The 17,262-nt window shown below is 44.2% G+C and overlaps 1 protein-coding gene across 1 annotated transcript in view; it reads right to left on the bottom strand.

Annotated features, from left to right (window-relative positions):
- Positions 1–17,207, bottom strand: part of LOC129703672 (transient receptor potential cation channel subfamily V member 6-like) — a 32,305-nt gene extending 15,098 nt beyond the window's left edge. The window contains exons 1-9 of the mRNA XM_055646316.1: positions 17,093–17,207; positions 12,931–13,010; positions 10,984–11,078; positions 9,829–9,951; positions 8,757–8,897; positions 7,393–7,491; positions 5,391–5,563; positions 3,411–3,557; positions 31–237 (exon numbers count right to left, since the gene is read on the bottom strand). Coding sequence (XP_055502291.1) covers positions 31–237; positions 3,411–3,557; positions 5,391–5,563; positions 7,393–7,491; positions 8,757–8,897; positions 9,829–9,951; positions 10,984–11,078; positions 12,931–12,965 — 1,020 coding nt within the window. The 5' untranslated portion in view covers positions 12,966–13,010; positions 17,093–17,207. The remainder of the gene's footprint in view (positions 1–30; positions 238–3,410; positions 3,558–5,390; positions 5,564–7,392; positions 7,492–8,756; positions 8,898–9,828; positions 9,952–10,983; positions 11,079–12,930; positions 13,011–17,092) is intronic.
- Positions 17,208–17,262: the final 55 nt, after the last annotated feature.

The following is a 17,262-nucleotide window of genomic DNA, read 5'->3' as shown; positions in this document are numbered from 1 at the left end:
TCGACTCTCCAAATAACAAATAATACTTACGGCCAACGTCTTCTGTGTCCTAATAGTAAGGTTGTCAGATAACCCTGGCGGAATGGGCTTCAGCGGCCGATATAAGCTGGAGACGGTGAATATAATGATGTATATAATGTAAGAAAACATCCAGATGAGAAAATACTTGTAGCCAAATGAATTCCACTTTTGATGCAACAGCTCCTTAACTGGTTTAGCGTCAACAAGTTTGCGAACCTATGAAAATAAGTATCATTAGTGCCTGTTCAGTTTTTTTCAGCCTTGTTTAGTTTAGTTAAGTTTTTAGTTTAGAGATACAGCGTGGAAACAGGCCCTTCGGCCCACCGAGTCCACGCACACTAACACTATCCTACACACACCAGGGACAATCGACATTTACAGCAAGCCAATTAACCTACAAACCTGTACGTCTTTGGAGTGTGGGAGGAAACCAAAGTTCTCGGGGAAAACCCACGCGGTCACGGGGAGAACGTACAAACAGCGCCCGTAGTCAGGATCAAACCCGGGTCTCCAGCACTACAAGCGCTGTAAGGCAGCAACTCTACCGCTGCGCCACCGCGACGGTCTTCGCTTTTTTCTTTCTTAGCCTCTTTATGCCCCTGTCCCACTTAGGAAGCCTGAACGGAAACCTCTGGAGACTTTGTGCCCCACCCAAGGTTTCTGTGCGGTTCCCGGAGGTTTCTGTCAATCTCCCTACCTGCTTCCACTACTTGCAACCTCCGGCAACCACCTGCAACCTCCGGGAACCGCACGGAAACCTTGGGTGGGGCGCAAAGTCTCCAGAGGTTTCCGTTCAGGTTTCCTAAGTGGGACAGGGGCATAAGTTTAGTTTATTATTATAGTTATATATTATCTTATTTGTATATCTTAATTTATTATTATAGTTTGTTGTTGTCACAGTGAAAAGCTTTTGTTGCGTGCTAACCAGTCAGCGGAAAGACAATACATGATTACAATCCAGCCATTTACAGTGTACAGATACATAATAAGGGAATAACGTTTAGTGCAAGGTAAAGCCAGCAAAGTCCGATCAAGGATAGTCCAAGGGTCACCAATGAGGTAGATAGTAGTTCAGCACTGCTCTCTGGTTGTGGGAGGATGATTCAGTTGCCTGTTCAGTTGCATCTCTAATCTGATCTTCTTAAGCTGAGGTGACGTGAATCCAATATAATTTCAATAGTTTCAAGTTGACAATGCCTTCATTTCTCGGTTTTAGGTTTAAGTTTTAGATTTCAGGTTTATTATTTTCACATATACCGAGGTACATTGAAAATCTTTGTTTTGCATGTTATCCATTCAAAGCAGATAATGCTAGACATAAACACAATCAAACTAAACTCAAGTACAATGGGTAGAGCAAAGTGGAAGGTACAGAGCGCAGAATATAGTTAGTATATGTGGGAAGGAACTGCAGATGCTGGTTTACACTGCAGATAGACACAAAATGCTGGAGGAACTCAGCAGGACAGGCAGCATCTCTGTAATGAAGGAATGGGTGACGTTTCAGGTTGAGATCCTTCTTCAGACAGAGTCCTGAAATGTCACCCGTTCCTTCCCGCCAGAGATGCTGCCTGCCCGCTGTGTTACTCCGCCATTTTGTGTCTACCTGCAGAATACAGTTCGCAGCATTGTTGCGCACAAGTTGCGGAGACAAAGTCCAATGTCCACAACGGGGTGGAAGTGAAACAGACAGTAGCCTGATAACAGACGGTAGTATACTGTTCCTGAGTCTGGTGGTGCGAGCTTTCAAGCTTCTGTCAGATGGGAGCGGGCAGGGGGCTGGACAAGTCTTTGATTATTATGTTGCCTGTTTATCCCAAGCAGCGTAGATGGGGTGAATGGGAACAAAAGGCCATTACTTTAAAAGTAAATTAAATTATAAGAAGTATTCTAAAAGCAAATCAAAAAGCTTGCGACCTACTCATCTTGCAGCCATCTTTGATGATCTGTTATAAGGTCATAAGGAACAGGAATAGAATTAGGCCATTCAGCCCATCAAGTCTACTCCACCATTCAATTATGGCTGATCTAACTCTCCCTCCTAACCTCATTCTCCTGCCTTCTCCCCGTAACCTGTACTAATCAAGAATCTATCTATCTCTGCCTTAAAAATATCCACTGACTTGGCCTTCACAGCCTTCCGTGGCAAATAATTCCACAGATTCACCACCCTAAGGCTAATGAGTGTGTTCTTAATTCTCTTAAACATAGGGTTCAGGTGTGGAGGCATAACCAACAAAGCTACAAACATATAATCAGCACGGGAGCACCTCAAGTCTGCATGCTCAGCCCCCTGCTGTACTCACTCTATACTCATGACTGTGTAGCCGGACATAAGGCGAACTCCATCATCAAGTTCGCCGATGACACCACTGTTGTGGGACGTATCACTGATGGGGACGAGTCAGTGTATAGAGGTGAGATTGACCGATTGACCAAATGGTGCCAGCACAATAACCTGGCTCTCAACACCAGCAAAACCAAGGAACTGATTGTGAACTTCGGAAGGGGTAGGATGGGGACACAGTCCCGTTTGTATCAACGGGTCGATGGTGGAAAGGGTCAAGAACTTCAAATTCCTGGGCGTGCACATCTCTGAAGATCTTTCCTGGTCCCAGAACACTGGTGCAATCATAAAGAAGGCACATCAGCGCCTCTACTTCCTGAGAAAATTACGGGGAGTCAGTATGTCAAGGTGGACTCTCTCGTACTTCTACAGGTGCACAGTAGAGAGAATACTGACCGGTTGCATCGTGGCTTGGTTCGGTAACTTCAACATTCAGGAGCGGAAAAGGCTGCAAAACGTTGTAAGCACTGCCCAGTCCATCATCGGCTCTGACCTCCCCACCATCGAAGGGATCTATCACAGCCGCTGCCTCAAAAAGGCTGCCAGCATTATCAAGGACCCACACCATCCTGGCCACACACTCATCTCTCCGCTGCCATCAGGTAGAAGGTACAGGAGCCTGAAATCTGCAACATCCAGGTTCAGGAACAATGATACAATTTATTTGTTGTCATTTGACAAATAAATTGCTTGTTCCCCACAGCCATCAGACTATTAAACACAACTTCATACAAACTCTGAACTATAACAGCCTATTGCACTTTATCTGTTTAGTGATGTGTGTGTGTGTGTGTCTATATATATTCCATTGTATCTGGACACACTGATCTGATCTGTATCTATGACTACAATATCCTGTTGTGCTGCAGCAAAGCAAGAATTTCATTGTCCTATCGGGGACACATGACAATAAACTCTCTTGACTTGACTTGACTAATCCATGCACTTGAAAGATGCAATTATCAAGGTGAAGAACAACGCAGAACTCTCTGAAGAAACGATTGATATAATTGTCGTCAGGCCGGTCAGATCGAGTGTCTACCTCACTATTCCTGCTTGTGGTTATGATGTCCAGAACTGATTTTTGATCACCCCACGTATCAATGTTGGTGAGGTCGTAAACACAGTAAGAGATGGTTCCCATGGTCCAATATATTTTCTTCTGCTTTTGTACCAAATAGTTGAACATCTGCAGAAGAAAAAGGCATTAAAACTATTGTATGAAATCAGGAACTTTCCTGCAAGGAAGATTTAGATTGATTGAGACTTAATGAAAACATATCATTGTTGTTTAGTTTATTTTCGAGATACAGCGCGGAGACAGGCCCTTCGGCCCACCGACCAGCGATCCCCACACATTAACGCCAACCTAGACACACCAGGGACAATTTTACATGTTTTATACCAAGCCAATTAACCTACAAACCTGTACGTCTTTGGAGCGTGGGAGGAAACCGAAGATATCGGAGAAAACCCACGCAGGTCACGAGGAGAACGTACAAACTCCGTTTAGTCGGGTTCAAACCGAGGCCTCTGGCGCTGTAAGGCAGCAACTCTACCGCTGCACCACTGTGCTGCCCTGATGACTTACGTTAAATCATCCTCGTGCTTTGAGTGAAAAGACCAAACTTGCCCTAGTTTGGTGCCTCTGTATATTAATCTTTAAACAAAATGAAATGAGGGAACCAGACCAATGTGGTGAAATAAGATGTGCGTAGACAAGGAATCACAGACAGCATGGCCACAGTGACCTCAGATGCCCCATTTCTGTTGTCAAGGCATGTTTTCAAGGCATGAATATCAGCCAGGATCAAGGTGGACAGGTGCATGGAAAGGAAAGGTTTAGAGGGATATGGGCCAAAACGCAGGCAGTTGTGACTCGTGTTGAAGGGGCATCTTTGATGGCATGGACAAGTTGGGCCAAAAATGGACCCAATGATTCAATAACTCTAACTCTATCTCTCTTTCATCTTACATCATTCTCACTGAAGCGGTAAACATGATTTTGTGGTTAATATTCAACCCACACCATTTGACTCAGAGACGAGTTTGCTACCAACTATACCAAGGCCTTTGGATCTCATCTGTTGTTCCCATTAGAAATTGCTTAGACCAATCAGTCCATTGGTTTCAGTTCAGTTCAGTTTAGTTTATTGTCACATGTACCGAGGTACAGTGAAAAGCATTTGTTGCGTGCTAAGAGAATGGAGCGGCTGGGCTTGTGCACTCTGGAGTTTAGAAGGATGAGAGGGTATCTTATTGAAACATATAAGATTATTAAGGGTTTGGACACACTAGTGGCAGGAAACATATTCCCAACGTTGGGGGAGTCCAGAACCAGGGGCCACATTTTAGGAATAAATGGTAAGCCATTTAGAACGGAGACAAGGAAACACTTTTTCTCACAGAGAGTGGTGAGTCTGTGGAACTCTTTGCCTCAGAGGCCAGTTCTCTGGATACTTTCAAGAGAGGGCTAGATAGGTCTCTTAAAGATAGCGGAGTCAGGGGATATGGGGAGAAGGCAGAAATGGGGTACTGATTAGGGATGATCAGCCATGATCTCATTGAATGGCGGTGCTGGCTTGAAGGGCTGAATGGCCTACTCCTGCACCTATTGTCTATTGTCTATTGTCTAACCAGCCAGCGGAAAGACAATACATGATCACAATCGAGTCATTCCCAGTGAGCAGATATATGACAAGGGAATAACCTTTCATGCAAGGTAAAGCCAGTAAAGTCCGATGAAAGATAGTCTGAGGGTCACCAAAGAGATAGATAGAATGAATGAATGAATAAATAAGTTTATTGGCCAAGTATGTACACATACAAGGAATTTGCCTTGGTGCTCCGCTCACATAACAACACGACATACAGTAAGCAATTAATACTATAAACCATTAAAACATGAAGAATGAATTAGGAATAGTAGCTCAGGGCTGCTCGCTGGTTGTGGTGGGATGGTTCCGTTGCCTGATAACAGCTGGGAAGGAACTGTCTTATGGCAATGGCGTTGGGTACTCACCGCAAAGTCACCCTCGGCCGCTGCGAGCTTCAGCGGAGTGTAGCCATCATTGTTCACAATGTTCTCGACAAACTGATGATGCTTCTCGGACACGAGAGACGTGATGAGATCGTACATGGAATACGCCTGCTCTTTCTCTGGTTGTAGGACCAGCACGTGAAGCACTGTGTTACCTGTAGAAAAACATTCTCAATACTAGCCGTAGTCATAGAAACATAGAAACATAGAAATTAGGTGCAGGATGTAGGCCATAACGGCCCTGTCGACTGATGCACCGCCATTCAGACAATCATGGCTGATCATCCAACTCAGTATCCCGTACCTGCCTTCTCTCCATACCCTGTGATCCCCTTGGCCACAAGGGCCACATCTAACTCCCTCTTAAATATAGCCAATGAACTGGCCTCAACTACCCTCTGTTTAGAGAGTTCCAGAGATTCAGCACTCTCTGTGTGAAAAAAGTTCTCCTCATCTCGGTTTTAAAGGATTTCCCCCTTATGGGGGATTTACCTCCTGCATACAGATGAAGCATGTAAACAGTAACATCAGTGTGGTTACTGATGATTCAGAGACAACAGACAATAGGTGCAGGAGTAGGCCATTCGGCCCTTCGAGCCAGCACTGCCATTCACTGTGATCATGGCTGATCATCCACAATCAATACCCCATTCCTGCCTTCTCCCCATAGCCCTTGACTCCTCTATCTTTAAGAGCCCTATCTAACTCTCCCTTGAAAGCATTCAGAGAATTGGCCTCCACTGCCTTCCGAGGCAGAGAATTCCCCAGATTCACCACTCTGGGTGACCACCAGTATACAGTAAGTACAGCTCGCTAGAGGTTTGCAAAATCAAACTGAATAAAAGTGTGCATTTGCCGTGAGCTTTACTTTAGGAGATACAGCGCAGAAACAGGCCCTTCAGCCCACCGAGTCCGTGCCGACCAGCAATCACCCCGTACACTAGCACTATCCTACACATTGGAGCCAATTTACAATTTACAGAAAAGCCAATTAACCTACAAGACTGTACGTCTTTGGAGAGTGGGAGGAAACCGGAGCACCCGGAGAAAACACACACTAATGGGCCCGTCAAGTTTCTGGCAGTCGCCTGAAAAACCGGGAACTGGAACGGCGACTGTCAAAGAGTGGACACACACACACACACACACACACACACACACACACACACACACACACACACACACACACACACACACACACACACACACACACACACACACACACACACACACACACACACACACACGCACACACACGCACACACACACACACACACACACAACAAACACATCGTAAAAGCGGGGGCTGGGGCAAACGCTGCCTGAAAAATTCACACGGTGCAAAGTCAAGGTGATACAAACACATACCGCGATGAACAGGAAGGTTGGCGCCGTAATTAAGACGGCTAGCACAGTGTACGGTAAGTCCTTTAAAAGAAGGGGAGGGGGGGGGGAAGGAGTTGAGACAATGTTTAATAAGCCAGAGATACACGGCTGTGAAGTTCGGCGGACATTTAACATTACCGGTCGGCTATCCTCGTTTCTGAAAACTCCTGGTTAAATTATTTTCCCCAATGAGCCAATGAAAATGACCAGTCAGCAAAGGCGAATAACTAAAACCTCAACTACCCATAACTCCATGGCGACCCCACTACAACTGCACCTACGACTACAAGATTATCGATCATCTCTATGGCGACCAATTTTTAGTTGCAGAAAAATTTTCAACTTGTTGAAAAATTTGCGGTGACCATACTGAGGCCGCGACTAGTTCCCAGAATGCGGGAACTCCTCGCGACCATGAAGGAGACTCACCAGAGACCACCAGCGAACATGTGGCGAGCGCAGAGTCTCCTGCACTCGCCTAAAAAGTCGCCTAAGTGGGACAGGCCCTTTAGGAAGCTTTAATTTTTAAAGAAATGTAAATTAGGCACAATTAGATTGGTGTAGAAGGTGATTAGTGAAATGTTTATGAAATACTCACCTAAGGTGTCCCGTGCCTCTAGAGGAGCGCAGTGTTTAATAAGAGTTCGGACAATCTCCTCGTTGCCAATACAGGCCGCGAAAGACAGCAGGTATTCACCTGCGTAAAAAAACACAACAAAACAGAGACACTAATGTTCATTTAAAACTGGCCTGGTGAGTGTTACACAATCTTAATCAAATAAAATCGCTCAATTATCTTAAATAGAATACATACATGAATAGATCCTTCTGAGTTTCAATAATTCAAGCAGATATTTCAGTATGATTGAAATATATAAAAAGGATTATTCAACATTATTCTTTGGTCATTAGGGTAACTGGATTGCTTTGTGTCTTAAAACCATTCAAGTGCCTTAAAAACCGTTCTTGCTGGGCTATCTTCAGGACTTAAAAGTTAACTAAATGCAGAAAGCTAAAGTCAGCAAGTCATTTTACAGTTGTACAAGACATTGGTGAGACCACACTTAGAGTATTGTGTTCAGTTTTGGTCACCCTGTTTTGGGAAAGATGTTGTGACGGTGGAAAGGCTGCAGAGAAGAATAACGAGGATGTTGCCAGGACTCCAGGGCTGAGCACGAGACAGAGATTGAGCAGGCTAGGACTTTATTCCTCAGAACACAGGAGGGTGAGGGGTGATCTTCCCGAGGTGTACAAGATCATGAGAGGAATAGATCGGGTAGATGCACAGGGTCGGGGAATCAAGAACCAGAGGATGTAGGTGAGGAGGGAAAGATTTAATAGGAACCTGGGGGGAAACATTTTTTACATAAAGGGTGGTAGGTGTATGGAACAAGCTGCCGGAGGAGGTAGTTAAGGCAGGTCCTATCACAATGTTTAAGAAACATTTAGACAGGCACATGGATAGGACAGGTTTAGAGGGATATGGACCAAAACGCAGAGAAGTGGGATTAGAGTAGATGGGGCATGTTGGTCGGTGTGGGCAAGTTGGGACAAAGGGCCTGTTTCCACACTGTGTGACTCTAGGACTCTTAGGCTAATACCTATCCAGCCATGGCTATAATGGCAGATAGTCTGAGGGTCACCAGTGAGGTAGATAGTAGTTCAGGACTTGCTCTCTGGCTGTGGTAGGTCCAATGGTCCATTGTGTAGGAAGGAATTGCAGATGTTGGTTTATGCTGGAGTAACTCAGCCATATAGGCAGCATCTCTGAATAGAAGGAATGGGTGATGTTTTGTGTCGAGACCCGTCTGAAGAAGAGCCTCGACCCGAAACGTCACCCATTCCTTCTATCCAGAGATGCCGCCCATCCCGCTGAGTTACTCCAGCATTTTGTGTCTATCTCCAATGGTCCCATGCTGGCCGTCGGCTTGGTGATAGCGAGTCATACAGACGTATACTCACCATAGTAACACTGACATTCCTCTCCAGGGACAAAACAGGAACCGGTTGCTCGTGCATTCATCACATCGGCGCCTCGTTTCAACAGCTCCTTCACCATTTCCACATCTTGTTTCAGAACCGCGATGTGCATGGGTGTTTCACCTGCAGGTTGAGATAAGGATTACAATAGACAATAGACAATAGGTGCAGCAGTAGGCCATTTGGCCCTTCGAGCCAGCACCACCATTCAATGTGATCATGGCTGATCATCCCCAATCAGTACCCCGTTCCTGCCTTCTCCCCATATCTCCTGACGCTGCTATTTATAGGAGCCTTATCTAGCTCTCTCTTGAAAGCATCCAGAGAACCTGCCTCCACTGCCCTCTGAGGCAGAGAACTCCACACTCACAACTCTCTGTGAGAAAAAGTGTTTCCTCAAAATACCAAAGATAGACACATTGTCCCAACCCAAAAGATCACCAAAAGATTTTGTTAGCCCTTGCTGTCTCCTCCCCTTCCTTAGCCCTCGAGCTGTCTCCTCCCATCCCCCAGCCCTCGGGCTCCTCCTCCTCCTTTTTCCTTCCTTCTCCCCGCCACCCCCTATCAGTCTGAAGAAGAGGTTTCGGCTCGAAACGTTACCTATTTCCTTCGCTCCATAGATGCTGCTGCACCCGCTGAGTTTCTCCAGCATTTTTCCAGCGTTTCTCCAGCATTTTTGTGTACTTTCCAAAAGATCACCCATTCTTTTTCTCCAGAGATGCTGCACGACCCTTTGAGTTACTCCAGCACTCTGTTTCTCCACCCATAGATTCTGCCTAACCTGCCAAGTATTTCTTGCATTTTCTTTGGTGTCTTTACATACGGAGCACTTTGTTTGTTACTGGAAGCCTGTGGTATGTTATCACCAATGACATACTTCAACAATATGGCTGGCCAAACAACTAGGTACATGTTGAATATTGTGGCTCCGTGTGAGATCCTTTCACTCAAGGGAACATCAATAAGATCCAGACAGTACAAAACAGAGCAGCACTTGATATTACACTGTAACTGTAACCATTGTCAAAGCTGTATAATGAATGAGAAATATTACCTCTGTACATGTCAGAAGTCATCGGTTCATTGATCAGTGAGGGCATCATATCCAGAATGAACTCAGCAATTTCCTTATTGCCATTTAACAATGCAGTGTGTAATATCGTTTCTTCCAAGTTCCCTTCAAAGAACACATTTTTGAATATTTTTTTTTAATGATGAGTACACAACCGAACAGCAAACGTTGGCAATATTAATTGGAAATATTCACAAACAGTCATTCAGAGCAAATAGAAGATAGACACAAAATGTTGGAGAGAAGGAATGAGTGACGTTTCGGGTCAAGACCCTTCCCAAGTCTGAAGAAGGGTCTTGATACAAAACATCACCCATTCCTTCTCTCCAGAGTTGCTGCCTGTCCCGCTGAGTTACTCCAGCATTTTGTGTTTATCTTCGGTTTAAACCAGCACCTGCAGTTCCTCCAAACACTATTCAAAAATCTATCAACCTTCACAAAAATATTCACTGACTTGGCCTCCACAGCCATCTGTGGCAATTAATTCCACAGATTCACCACCCTCTGACTAAAGGAATTCCTCCTCATCACCTTTCCAAAGGAACGTCCTTTTATTCTGAGGCTCTGGAGGCTAAAGGACGTTTAGAAGAGTTTGCCCTCGACTCATAGTCGCAGCATAGTCGACACGAGGTCCTAGGAGGTCTTGGTAACTCTCCTTCATGCTCGAGAGTAGTCCCCGCGTACTCGAGGCCCCAGCTAGGTCGCGGCGTATTTTTCAACATGCTGAAAAATGCCCGTGAGTAAAAAAAGGGCGCCATGGAGAAAAATCGATATTTTTTTTACTCGTTGGTTTAGTCGAAGTAGGTCGTGGTAGGTCGGCATCTTAGTCGTAGGTAATTGAGGGTAGTTGAAGGTAGTTGTAGATAGTCTTCAACATAGTCGATGGGAGGTCGAAGGAGATCGAAGGAGATCGAAGGAGGTCGTCTTCATTCTCCACTATTCAGTGTCCAATTTTCCCGAAGCTAGTCGTAGCTAGTCTTCAACATAGTTGAAGTTGGTCGGAGGAGGTCTTCAACATAACAGTTTTTCAAACTCTCCTAACCTCTTCTAAACTCGCCAATTAGGTCACCGCAGTGGGACAGGGGCTTAATGTTTCGGGTTGAGACCCTGCAGCTTGGTCAGATACGATGTACCTACCTCTAATCGCAGGATCAAAGTCTTTACTCGTTAGCAAGGACTTCATGCTGACGGTGTCATTTATGTGAGCTGCTTTAAAAAACTCACTGCCATGTCTGTAAAAGAAAGAATTCCCAGTTACTCAAACAATAACTCATCAGAATTATATATGCAGGAAGGAACTGCAGATGCTGGTTTTATCCGAAGATAGAGACACAAAGCTGGAGTAACTCAGCGGGACAGGCAGCATCTCTGGTGAGAAGGAATGGGTGACGTTTCGGGTCAAGACCCTTCTTCAGACGGGTCAGAAATATATATATATATATATTTTAATTATTTTTATGTTTATATATCTGTTGTACAACCGCAAGTAAGAATTTTATTTACAGTCCTAAGAAGGGTCTTGACCCAAAATGTCACCCATTCCTTCACCCCAGAGATGCTGCCTGTCCCGCTGAGTTACTCCAGCTTTTTGTCTCTATCTTCGGTGTAATCCAACATTTGCAGTTCCTCCCTACAACCTAAGGATTTTATAGTTCCGCTTCAGGACCCAGGACAATAAAACACTCTTGAGATTACAATGTCAAAGGCAAATATAATTGGCCTTTAATAAAATCATGTTGATGCTAGCCAATTCTATTCTTATTTTCTAAATGATTTGCTTCGTCTTTCTTAACAATAGTTCTGAGCATTGTCCAGAGCACGGTGCTCAGACTTACTGACCTGTAGTTCCCTGTAGTAGTTCAATTGAGTTTAGTTTATTGTCACGTGTACCGAGGTACAGTGAAAAGCTTTTGTTGCCTCAACTTGCGTGCTCTCCAGTCAGTGGAAAGACAAGACATGATTACAATCGTGCCATTCACAGTGTGTAGATAAAAAATTCTTAAGGGGTTGGACAGGCTAGATGCAGGAAGATTGCTCCCGATGTTAGGGAAGTCCAGGACAAGGGGTCACAGCTTAAGGATAAAGGGGAAATCCTTTAAAACCGAGATGAGAAGAACTTTTTTCACACAGAGAGTGGTGAATCTCTGGAACTCTCTGCCACAGAGGGTAGTTGAGGCCAGTTCATTGGCTATATTTAAGAGGGAGTTAGATGTGGCCCTTGTGGCTAAGGGGATCAGAGGGTATGGAGAGAAGGCAGGTACGGGATACTGAGTTGGATGATCAGCCATGATCATATTGAATGGCGGTGCAGGCTCGAAGGGCCGAATGGCCTACTCCTGCACCTAATTTCTATGTTTCTATGTTTCTACATGGGGCTGTGGGAGTCGAGGTGTGAATGAGTGGAGCGATTGTAGTGCATGATTGCAGATCCACTTCTGTGACAAACACCCAAAACCTCGCCTGGGTTGGGCGCCATTTTGTTTTGATCGATCCATGACTCATTCCTAAATAGCAGGGTAACATTGGTTACATCGTCTTGTTGGAACAGACAGTGCCGTGGGAGGACCGTCTGTAGGAGGCGCACGAGAGGAAGAAGACCAAGTCCAAAGAGCTGGTCATAGACTGCCGTAAGCAGGGCGGGAAGGCAAGGTGTATGCCCATCGAGGTTGGCCGCAGAGGTTTTGCAGGGCAATCGCGCTACAAAGCCTTGAGTGCACTGGGCATCAACGGAATGGCGAGGAAAAGAGCCATCAAGAACACCACAGAGGCAGCGGAGAAAGCCTCGAGATGGCTCTGAATCTGGAGAGGAAGTCCATGGGGAGGAGCGAATGCCACCTGAACACAAGTCATGGTCTGATCAACCACGGCTGGGTCGCATGGGTGAGTGCGTCTGAGACCTGAAACACCCAATGACCCCATGCTACATCACTGATGATGTGTTCAGGAGCATCAAGAGATGTATTTTATAAATCATTGGTTGTTCTAACAATATATTTGGTAAAAGTTATGCTATTGTCATAACACATTGTTCTATTTTTGCGCTGATATATATATATATATATATGTATTTTTAAATATAATCACCTTGCTGTATCGTTCATGTTCACTGTGATATACATATGGATTTCTTTGAAGACTTTGAGCAACTTTGGCCCTTGTTGATTCTTTAAAAAAAAAAAGAAAGAATAGCTTTAAGGATGTGAAAATGTTACAGCTACACACTCTTTGGATCAGACCGCATTTATGGGCAATAATTATCATAGTTATCATAATGTCCAGATAATCAGGGATGATCAGCCATGATCACATTGAATGGGGTGGAAGATTGCAACCATCACGTGGTCTGCCCTGTTTTGACGAATGCAATCAAACCAGCGTGCACAATGAAATACGATCAAATAGAACAAATTGCCCTACAACTTTAGGCTGTGCACGCCATACGCAAGAAGAAGATCACATTGAATGGCGATGCACGCTCGAAGGGCCGAATGGCCTACTCCAGCATCTATTGTCTATTGTTTATCACCTCCTCACCAAATTAATGAACTGAAAATCAAAAATGGATACCTAGCAATATCGATTTCAGTTCAGTAATCAGTTTTGTTTATTGTCACGTGTACCGAGGTACAGTGAAAAGCTTTTGTTGCGGGCTAACCAGTCAGCGGGAAGACAATACATGATTACAATCAAGCCACTTTCAGTGTATAAATACATGAATTTAGTTGAGAGTGTGAGATCATGTATTGTGAACTCACATTTTAACCATTCATATTAAGTAAATCTATTTGGCATTGTACACAGAGATACGACCAGTGAAAATAGACACATTTTCATTGCCATTCTTGTAGAATAGGTTAATACATTTTAATTTTGAAACCTTATTGAAGCCAGGATTGTAACCCAGGCAAGACACAAAATGTTGGAGGAACTCAGTGGGTCAGGCAGCAACTGTGGAGGGAATGGACAGGTGACACGTTGGGTTGGGATCCTCAGAATGAAGAAAGGTCCTGACCTGAACATATCCAGTCAGTCTGAAGAAGTGTCTCGACCCGAAACGTCACCCATTCCTTCTCTCCAGAGATGCTGCCTGTCCCGCTGAGTTACTCCAGCTCTTTGTGTCTATCTTCGTTTTAAACCAGCATCTGCAGTTCCTTCCTACGCCTATCACAGATGCTGCCTGACCTGCTGAGTCACTCTAGCTCTTTGTATTTGACTCAAGATTCCTTCCAGCATCTACAGTTCCTTCCAGGAATGAAACTTATTGAACAAATGAAAAAGTTGAAAATATTCAACATTTTTAACTCTGCTTCAATTCAACACTCCATTAACATTTACCAAGCCACACACGTTACACCAATTGGATGTATTCAAACAGAATGCTTTCTAAATATTCTCAATATAATAATTCGATTGGTGTTTTATCAATGTTATCAACAACTAGAAAGTGGTCCTGAGCTACAATCTACCTCACTGGAGAATCTCTGACTATCCTTAAACAGACTTTACTGGACTTTATCTTGTACTAAACGTTATTCCATTCATCCTGTATCTATACTCTGTGGACGGCTCGATTGTAATCACGTATTGTCCTTCCGTTGACTGGATAGAGCACAACAAAAATCTTTTCACTGCACCTCGGTACACGTGGCAATGAACTAAATTAAATTAGACTATTTGAAAATTAATTTTCAAATCTCCCCATAATACTATATATATTACAAATATGAACTATGATCAGCACCGATCAGAGTTCGGCTTTAATTAAAATTCATCACTTTTCTCCAGAGATGCTGCCTGACTCGCTAAGTTACTCCAGCTTTTTGTGTCAATCGTCAATTAAAATGAATACTGGTTTGCTTATCTTTTATAATCTAGACTTACAAATACTAAGAGGGACAGGCAGCATCTCTGGAGAGAAGGAATGGGTGACGTTTTGGGTCAAGACCCTTCTTTAACCTGAAGTCTGAAGTCTGAAGAAGGGTCTGGAGTTCGGAAGGATGAGGGGATATCGTATAGAAACATATAAAACTATAAAAGGACTGGACAAGCTAGATGCAGGATAAATGTTCCCAATGTTGGGCGAGTCCAGAACCAGGGGCCAAAGTCTTAGAATAAAGGGGAGGCCATTTAAGACTGAGGTGAGAAAAAACTTTTTCACCCAGAGAGTTGTGAATTTGTGCAATTCGCTGCCACAGAGGGCAGTGGAGGCCAAGTCACTGGATGGATTTAAGAGAGAGTTAGATAGAGCTCTAGGGGCTAGTGGAATCAAGGGATATGGGGAAAAGACAGGCACGGGTTATTGATTGGGGACGATCAGCAATGCTCACAATGAATGGCGGTGCTGGCTCGAAGGGCCGACTGGCCTCCTCCTGCACCTATTTTCTATGTTTCTATGTTTCTATGTCTCGACCCGAGAAGATTCCTTCCCTCCAGAAAGGCTGCCTGTCCCGCTGAGTTACTCCAGCACTTTGTGTCTACCTTCGATATAAACCAGCATCTGCAGTTCTTTCCTCCGCAAATACTAAAGCCATCGGCGTTTTATTGTTTTGGTGTATGACATCTGCATTCGTTAAAAATCGCTTTTGTTTTTCATTTTTAAAAAGTGAGGAAGGAAAAATGTCCTTGCGTGAGACGCTGACGGACTAACAAACATCGGTTTGTGAACATGCACCACTGTCGGCGACACTGGAATTTATTACATTTATTCCAACTCAAAATTATCTATTGAATTATTGCAGCACATAGAGACACACAGTTGTACAGCATGGAAACAGGCCCTTCGGCCCAACTTGTCGATGCCGACCGGGATGACCCACCTTCCCGCGATTGGCCCCTATCACTCGAAACCCTTCCTATTCATAACCCGTAAGTAAGAAATTAGCAAGTAAAGTTCAAGGTTATCCTGAAGATAGACGCAAAATGCTGGAGTAACTTGGGGGGACAGGCAGCATCTCTGGAGAGAAGGAATGGGTGATATTTCAGGTCCAGATATACTGGAGTTTAGAAGAATGAGAGGGGATCTTATTGAAACATATACTGTAAGATTATTAAGGGTTTGGACACGCTAGAGGCAGGAAACATGTTCCCGATATTGGGGGAGTCCAGAACCAGAGGCCACTATTGAAGAATAAGGGGTAAGCCATTTAGAACGGAGATGAGGAAACACTTTTTCACCCAGAGAGTTGTGAGTGTATGGAATTCTTTCCCTCAATGGGTGGTGGAGGCTGGTTATCTGGATACTTTCAAGGGAGAGCTAGATAGGGCGCTTGAAGATAGTGGAGTCAGTGGGGATATGGGGAGAAGGCAAATCGTTATTGGTTGGATCTAAATAACTACTTTAGCAAATTAAAAAAAGTAACTTTCTAATTGTTTGCTTAAGTTGTGGGTCCACCAGTTATGGAAACAGAGGAATTCTTGATGATAGTCTTGGGGAAAACACAAGATACTGGAGAAACTCAGCGAGTCAGGCAGCATCTGTGGAAGGGAATGGGCAAGCAACGTGTCAGCGCGGGACCATTCCTAGGGCTGATCAGTCTGAAGAAGGGTCCCAATTCAAAAAAGTCACCTGTCCATTCCCTCCACAGATGCTGCCTGAGCCGCTGAGTTACTCCAGCACCTTTTTGTGTTTTGTGCACCTCTTAAGGTCAAAACACCTCTTAAGGTCATGCTCCTCTTAAGGTCATGCTCTTAAGGTCAAAACATGAATTCTTATTAAGGATACACAACATCAAATTCAAATTGGAGAAACAGCACCTCATATTTCACTTGGGCGGCTTACAACACAGCGGTGTGAACATTGACTTCTTTAACTTCAAGCAGCCCTTGCTTTCCGTCTCTCTCTGTCCTTTCCTCATCCTTGTTCTCCGACCAGTTCCGCTGTCCTCCTGATTGAATTTTACTTTGTGCACCTCGTTGTCACCTTCCCCTCAGCTAATCCATTCTACATTTTCATTAAACTTCTTTCCCTCCGATCACTCGTTTTCACACCTCACCCTTCCATATCTCTATCTCCTGACTCTCAGTCCGAAGAAGGTTCTCGACCCGAAACATCGCCCATTCCTTCTCTCCAGAGATGCTGCCTGTCCCGCTGAGTTACTCCAGCATTCTGTGTCTACCTTCGATGTAAAACTAGCATCTGCAGTTCCTTCCCACCCATGACATTTGATGTTTCTTAACATTGGTAACTTATGTTTATTAAATTGAAGTGCAGAATCTTACTTTATAAAGTTAGGATTAACGTTCTTACCTTAGGTACTATGCTTGATCATGCTTGCATAAGATCTTACAGTCCAGTGTGAATGACTCCTGAATCAATGCTTGAAGGAGGGCTTTTATCTGTCTAATTGTTTTCAAAACAATCAGGTCAACTCCTTGGCATTCTTGAATTGTATTGTGGAAGCATATTTGTAGTTGCAT

This window comes from Leucoraja erinacea, chromosome 14, assembly GCF_028641065.1.
Source record: "Leucoraja erinacea ecotype New England chromosome 14, Leri_hhj_1, whole genome shotgun sequence".
NCBI classification, from domain to species: Eukaryota; Metazoa; Chordata; class Chondrichthyes; order Rajiformes; family Rajidae; genus Leucoraja; species Leucoraja erinaceus.
Note: the sequence above shows the minus strand (reverse complement) of the source record. Positions and strands in the feature narration are given on the sequence as shown.